Source organism: Epinephelus lanceolatus, chromosome 15, assembly GCF_041903045.1.
Source record: "Epinephelus lanceolatus isolate andai-2023 chromosome 15, ASM4190304v1, whole genome shotgun sequence".
NCBI classification, from domain to species: Eukaryota; Metazoa; Chordata; class Actinopteri; order Perciformes; family Serranidae; genus Epinephelus; species Epinephelus lanceolatus.
This window is the reverse complement of record NC_135748.1, coordinates 38,977,954-38,985,711: the sequence shown is the minus strand read 5'-3', so window position 1 is coordinate 38,985,711 and position 7,758 is coordinate 38,977,954. Positions and strand designations below refer to the sequence as shown.

Here is a 7,758-nt window from a genome sequence, read left to right as displayed (position 1 = left end):
AGGCTGCAACTGATAGAATAATTTGAAAAAAAAAGTCATTTAATCAGCCCAATATTTTCTCAATTCAGTTGCTGCAGTTTTAAAAAAAAAATAAATAATAATTATAAGAAGAAGAATAAGATAAAAAGAAATAAGTTCAGATAAATAGAGGAAGTACATATAAATTTGAGAAGAAGATAAAAGTTAAAGTAGAACCATACAATAATAATAATAGCAATGATACTAATGATAATTACAATAATAATGTTGTAATATTAGAAAGGCTGCAACTGTCAGTAACTTTAAATATTAATTGATTAATCAGCCCAATTCCTCTATTAATTGAGTCACTGATCTATGATCTATTTGTCCTATAAAATAGAGTTAAAGGTGATGTCTTCAATAAATTCTGGTTAATTTGATACAAAACAAATAAACTACAATATGAATATTTTTCTTACATGTTTGAGAAACGATTTAAACTATAAATCAGTTTTTAAAATAGCTACTGATTAATCTATTCAGTTGTCACAGCTTTAAAATTAAATAATAATAATAATGATAATAATAATAATAATAATAAATTGATTAATCAGCCCAATATTTCCTCTATTAATTAAGTCATTGATTATTTGTCCTATAAAATAGAGTCCAAGGTGACCTCCTAAATAAATTCTGGTTTCTTTAATACAGAACAAATACGCTGAATTTTATTTTATTTTATTTTTTTACATGTTTAGGAAACTAAGGATCTTAGATTTAAACTAAGAAGCAGTCATCAAAATAGCTACTTAATAATCTACTGTTTGTCACAGCTTTAAAAATTAAATAACAACAACAACAATAATAATAATAATAATGATGATGATAAAGGTAATGATTCCTAATTGTTCACTTTTATTTTAGAGTAGATTAAAACCATTTAAGTCATTAGAATAAAACAGTTTCCCACCTCTGGACACTTCAGTAGGCTCTTGACGACATTAATCACATCAATGGTCATACTGGGAATCACACAGACCAGTTTCACTTTCATTGTCTGAATAACTGATGATGGTTCTGGAATATAAAAACATGTTGCCTCGTGTGTGTGTGTGTGTGTGTGTGTGTGTGTGTGTGTGTGTGTGTGTGTGTGTGTGTGTGTGTGTGATGTTGTATTTCCGAGCTGAGGTTTGTCACCTGAACGCACCGTGCCGAGTGAGTAAGGGGGCGGGGCTCCGCTGTCCTCCTCAGCGTCGGTTGGTCAGACGTCCTGCCGCTCCTCCGCCGTCAGCCAATAGTTGCCGTGGAAACGGTTCCGCTGGAGGACCGTGGTGACAAAATGGAGCGGTGACGTCAGATGAGTGAACGGCAGGAAGGGGTGACGAATGACGTGATGACGCAGAGTTAGTCACACACACACACACACACACACACACACACACACACACACACACAGTGGGGAAGGAAATACTCATATTTTTACAAAGTAAAAGTACTAATATTACAAGTACATGCACTTGTATAACTTGAGTATTGTTGCTGAGCGTGTCCATCCCTTTATGACCACAGTGTACCCATCTTCTGATGGCTACTTCCAGCAGGATAACACACCATGTCACAAAGCTCACATCATCTCAAACATGACAATGAGTTCACTGTACTCCAATGGCCTCCACAGTCACCAGATCTCAGTCCAATAGAGCACCTTTGGGATGTGCTGGAACGGGAGATTCTCATCATGGATGTGCAGCCGACAAATCTGCAGCAACTGTGTGATGTCATCATGTCAATATGGACCAAAATCTCTGAGGAATGTTTCCAGCACCTTGTTGAATCTATGACACCAAGAATTAAAAAGGAGGTCCAACCTGGTACTAGCAGGGTGTACCTAATAAAGTGGCTGGTGAATGGGATCATCAGTCAGATAATACAACATTAGACAGATAACGGTTTGTGTAACATCAAAAAACTCACACAAAATTCTGAGTTTTTTATGTTAATGTTTAATAATACAAAGAAATTAACAGATGTACAAACACAGCATAAATGTGTATATGTATAACATATACTTGCTGTCTGTCTCCGTCACAGAGACCATCATACATGATTTAAAGCTTCAGAAACAAAGGACGTGAGAACCACACCAGCTGTTCTACAGTACACGGTGACATCACAGGAGTTAAATAAAGGTTCTCTAGTCATCAGAGTCTGTTTCTACTCTGTTTACATGTTGATTGTTAATGATTGGACAGTGCTTCAGATGTCTCCTAGCAACAGAAACAAGTCTTTACTTGCTCAGACATTTCTCAAGTATTAATGGCGCAACCTCATTTAGTGAATCACCAGTTAGTTACTGAGAACTGGGAAAGGAAGGGCGTTATGAAGAGCTGCTGTGACTCCAGTCCAGAACCAAGTTCAGAATCTAGTCCAGAGCTGGGATATGTGGAACTCTTGTTCTGTAAGGCCCCATCTACATGTGTATGGATGGTTTTCAAAACCAGTCCCCGAAGTCTGGATGAATTCGATGGCATTATCCACTCAAAACAGTACATTTACCATGTTAGCTGGATAGCAATTTATCCACATTAGCAAGCAAGCTAACATTAGCTAACATTAGTCACCTAAAACAACAATATCACAACATATTTCACATTGGTGATTCCTGTAACGTTAGGATTTCTTTGAGCACCATGGAGGAATTGACATTATGATATGGGGCACTGAATTTGATTAGAAACAAATGAGACCAGAATAAGCTAACGTTAGCGCACCCTATGGTCTTTCCCCTCACTCCCTGATGCTCAAAGAAGTTATTTCCCCAGTAAGAGAGCAGATGGACCTTAGCCATTATAGCAACTCAAACTCAGCCAGTGCAAACCCCAGCCCCAGGGTTCATGGTGGGGTCCAATCTGTGTAAAGGCAGCAACAGAAAGTTTGCTAATCCAGTGAGGACTTGGGGCAGGTCAGGATAAAACCCCTGGCATTCGGTCTTGCTTTGGCTGAACTGACGTTGCTACAGGAGGCTAACTGAAGGTCCACCAGGCTGCTGATCGTTTGTTGATGAACTCCATTTCTTAGCTAACATTAGCTAGTTTTGCACACTGTTAGCGCTGTAGTGGGGCTGAAGAGAGGCAAGACACTCGGGAATGAGCATGAAATTCATCCTGAGTCCATAGAAATCAGTCCACAGGCTGTAAGAGGCAACTGAGAAGGTCAGCCGCTGGCAATAATTAGACCTAGCAGTGCTAACAAAACAAACAATCCAGCAGTCCTCCATTGTTCTTTCCCGAGCATGCTCACGACATAAAGCAACAACGAAATGACATCATCGTTTCCCAAATTCTTCTTTTTACATCCACACAGAAACTCAATATCCAGAGTTTAGAAAAATATCTGTGTTTGTCGACAGGACCTGAGGACTCTGGTTGAGAACAGTTGAAGGAATCAAACAGCCTCAGACCAGTCCAGTTCAGTTCAGTCCTTTAAACCAGTTCTGAACCAGTTCAGGGATCAGAGGACCCTGTACAGGTGGATCTGTCTGAGAGCATCATGGTCTGTGTCTCTGCCCAGGTAAACATCATAGTCCACAGGAAGTTCCTCCACCCAGCCAGGCTGCAGCGCCTCCTGCTGGACACAAACAGGAAGTGGTGAAATAATGAGAGACTGTGTGTGTGTGTGTGTGTGTGTGTGTGTGTGTGTGTGTGTTACCTGCAGAGTGTTGAGACTCTCCTGCAGACTGGGGACTGTGACCAGCAGAGATCCTTTCTTCCTAAAGTTCTCTATGATGAACCTCCACGCTCTGAACACACACACACACACACACACACACACACACACACACACACATTCAATATGCCAGAAAAAGATTCCGTATGCCCCGACACCACGTCACATGCAGTGTGCCAAAAGCACCAGGATGTTCTTCTACATTCGGTCATATTTTGCAGCGTGTAATCCAGCATGCTCTTCTGGCTATTTTGACCCACAGTCCTCTGCACAGCTGTCAATCAGCTGTGCAGAAGCCTCAATGACAGATGACAGCGTATACTGTATACTGAGTGTATCCTGACCTGACTTGTTCGCTGGGCTCCATAAAGAACTCAAAGACATTGTTCATGATGAGAACATCTGCATTCTGCAGCAGAACATTCTGCAGGCAGACGTCAGTGTGGAGAACCTGCAGGAAAACACACTCATCAGAAACTGCTTCTACTGAGTGTGTGTGTGTGTGTGTGTGTGTGTGTATACCTGGAGTCGGTCCATCATGTTGTATTTCTGCACAATGTTTTTCTGCAGATTCACAAACTCCTCACTGATTTCCAGACCAATCAGATGAGAGGCTGAGCTGAACACGTAACCCTGAAAACACACACACAGATATATTAACAAATTGTGACATGCATGTTATCTATGTAGCATGTTCTCCTGTTGTCTACTGACCCCGTAGAGAACAGCTCCCAGTCTGGAGCCCACGTCCACCAGCACCCGACCGCTCAGGTCTGGAAGAACGTTCTCAAACAGGAACTGAAGCTCTGATATGGAGAACGAATGAGAGATGAAGTCTGCAAGAGAGAAAGAAGATGAAGAACAGATGGACGTCATGTGTTAGATCATGAAGATGAAGTTGATGAAGGTGTTCTGACCCAGAGGAGCGGTTCTGTAGGATCCACAGGTGAGACAGTACGAGCGACTCATGGTTCCCTCCTCGCAGAGGGAGTCCACCTGATCTTCATCATACAGGAAACTGTCCACGTGGACCGTCGGCTGGGAACACTGCTGCATCTGAAACATTGTAACCATCATCATCATCACCATCATCACCATCACTAACATCGACATCCTGTTAGCAGTAGTATTGCAGTACCTTGGTGTATGCAGTGCTCTCAGAGGGGAACATGGCGTCTGGAGGCAGACTGGCTCTCAGCTCCTCTGAGATGTTCTGCAGAATCACTTTGTTGTTGTTGGACAGAAACTCATCCAACTCGTCTGCAGGAAGAACAACAGGTCAAATGTATGGAGGCCCAAAGTATCTCATATTAAAGTAATAAATAATTATATTAATAATTGTTTGAAAATGTTTATGCTGATGTCATCCCTGAAAAATAAATAAATAGATCAAATGTTTTTGTTACTCAAAGCGCCCGCATCACTGCAGACACTGCGCCCAACCGCAGATCCATCTCACGCTCCATTCTGCCCTCACTCGTGAACAAGACCCCGAGACACTTGAACTCCCTCACTTGAGGCAGTAACTCTGTCCCAACCCAGAGGGGCAATCACCATTATCCGGCACAGAACCATGACCTCAGACTTGGAGGTGCTGACTCTCATCCCGACTGCCTCACACTCGGCTGCAAACTGTCCCAGGTCATGCTGGAGGTTACAGTGTGATGGAGCTAACAGAACCACATCATCTGCAAAGAGCAGAGATGCAATTCTAAGGTCACTAAACTGGACCCCTTCCTCCCCTCGACTGCACCTTGAGATCCTGTCCATGAAAATCACAAACAGGATTGGTGACAAGGGACAATCCTGGCAGAGGCAAACACCCACTGAGAACATGTTTGACTGAGCTCTCACTACAAGGACCGGATGTACCCCTGTACACTGCTCGACAATGTCCCCAGTCCAGGTTGTGAAATTCATGCAGGTTAATATAGTAATTTACAGAGGCGCACTGCAAAATCACAGTACTGTATGGAGTTTAACTGTGAGGTTATACTTAAAGGCCCAGTGTGTAAAATGGGTTGAAAACAGTGACATCAGTGGTCAAATTCTAGATTGCAGGGCTCACTCACTCACCCCTCCCGTCGGGTAAATGACGGCGGCCTCGTAGGGACAAAAAGCCTTGCGCACAAGTTTTTCAGGAGTAGGTCTATCTAGCGACGAGGTGAATATTTATTTAGAAATCTAAACCATGTTACGATATTGTAATGAATCCCTCACGAGCAGGAGACCAGAGGAGCGTTCGGGGAAAAAGGCCAGTTTATTTGAGCACTCCAGAAACTCCGGTAACACTCCAGGGGGTAAAAGACTCCCAAACGTCCCAAACTCTGACTCTTCTAGCGTAACAGACACACTTTACACACACACTCGTTTACCATACCAAGTGGGGACCCCCCTCCCCTCTCTGCTCCACCAATCTCCAGCCCGCACACTGACTGACAGCCTAGTCTGTAAACAGAGCTCAGCTGTTTATTTAGCCTAGCAATATCTCCGGACTATAGTAGCTGCAATGGACGACTTTGAACACGATTTTGAAGAGTTTCTTGTAGCGGACACAGACCCAGAGCCATACCTGTTTGAGCCAGACCATACAGATGAGGAACTCCATGTGTTTGATGCTGAGCGAGCGAGAAGAGAGGCTGAATGCACAGAATGGGATTCGGTGCTGCCATTGTTGGGGAGATATATCACCAGGAGGAAAAGCGCCGCAGAGAGTGCATCACAAGGAGTGAAGTTGCGTCTTCTTTTCCTCGCAGATGACGGTTCGGGTTCATTCTCTCCTGTTGCGTGGTAAGTGTGGTCCATTCGCAAACTTTATAACTAAAAAAAACTTTTCACTACTCTCTATCGACGAACTACCAACACTCTCTGCTGTTTCCTCCTCCTTCTTCCTTCCTTCCTTCCGCTGTCTTCGTTGGTTCATTTATACACGCGAAACGCGTTCTCTGGCTGGATTGTCCGCTCGGTCTGCCGTACATACATGGCGGCGCAAGATGGCGACCTCTCTAAAGCAAGGCCCTTTCTATATATATATATATATATATATATATATATATATATATATATATATATATATATATATATATATATATATATATATATGTATATATATATTTATAAAAAGCATAATTGTAAGGCTACGAAAACCAAACAAATTTTATTTTATAGCGATTATACACTTGTATAAACATATTAATGGGTAGAATATTCAGATTCAGATTTGACAATAAACCATGCCAAATATTACACACTGGCCCTTTAAATACAATAACTTAACAGGAGCATGCTGCTAAATCACAGCAATGTGCAGGCATAACTACTGTGAGATCACAGTATGCAGCTGTAATTTCACAACAATTTACTGTAAAAATGAACAGTAATTTACTGTGACAATAATGCAACCAGTAGCCAGTAATTTACTGTAAATGTAGAGTCAGATATTTTATATTATTCCCCAGAGAGAGCACTTTTACTTTTGCTAAGTATATTTTGTTGATAATACTTTTGTGGACTACTTTTACTGCAGTAACAGAACTTTTACCTGCTCTGTACGTTAAGTCTTTTTTAGAGAAACTTGAATCGGTTTTAGCTTGTTTTAAAGAATCACCTCATAATAATAAACTTATAAATAAATCACAATAAGCGGATATGTTTGATGAGTCCAGAGAGAAGCAATGTGTCTGTGAGTTGTGAAGGTGAGGGGCAGCTGTCTCCAGAGGGAGGCTGCAGCAGCAGGTGTGTTAGTTACCTGAGGTCCGGAGCCACCTCAGCACAGTGTTCAGCTCACTCGGCTTCACTTTGCTCAGCAGCTTCATCACTTCACACTTTGCTTCAGAAAAATTCATCTTGAAACACGAAATGTTTTCCTGCTCCGTGTGCAGCTCTCACAACGTGTCTGCGCTTTAAGGTGGAACCTGGAGACTCACGTGTCTCACGTCTTATTGGCCATCATTAAACAACATCTATGAAAAACTGATTCACCTGTTCGGATGACGACACCTTTGAAACGTGACGTCAACACAGGTGTGACTGTTGGAGACGTTTAGGTTAAAGATCACACTTTTCTCCATG

General features: G+C 42.0%; 1 protein-coding gene across 2 annotated transcripts; it reads right to left on the bottom strand.

Moving 5' to 3' along the window:
- Positions 1-1,926: 1,926 nt before the first annotated feature.
- On the bottom strand, positions 1,927-7,602 carry LOC117266819 (uncharacterized). Of its 2 annotated transcripts, none has more exons than XM_033642190.2 (8): positions 7,436-7,602; positions 4,826-4,947; positions 4,605-4,743; positions 4,402-4,523; positions 4,210-4,320; positions 4,032-4,138; positions 3,670-3,760; positions 1,927-3,588 (listed from the first exon to the last, which is right to left on the bottom strand). In XM_033642190.2, the coding sequence occupies exons 1-8, from the start codon at positions 7,530-7,532 to the stop codon at positions 3,472-3,474; spliced, it is 906 nt and encodes a 301-aa protein (XP_033498081.1). In that variant the 5' UTR covers positions 7,533-7,602; the 3' UTR covers positions 1,927-3,471. The 2 variants fall into 2 exon arrangements, with proteins under 2 accessions (XP_033498081.1, XP_033498082.1); XM_033642191.2 differs by having other exon boundaries at positions 1,927-3,585; positions 7,436-7,601.
- Between the last annotated feature and the right edge of the window lie 156 nt (positions 7,603-7,758).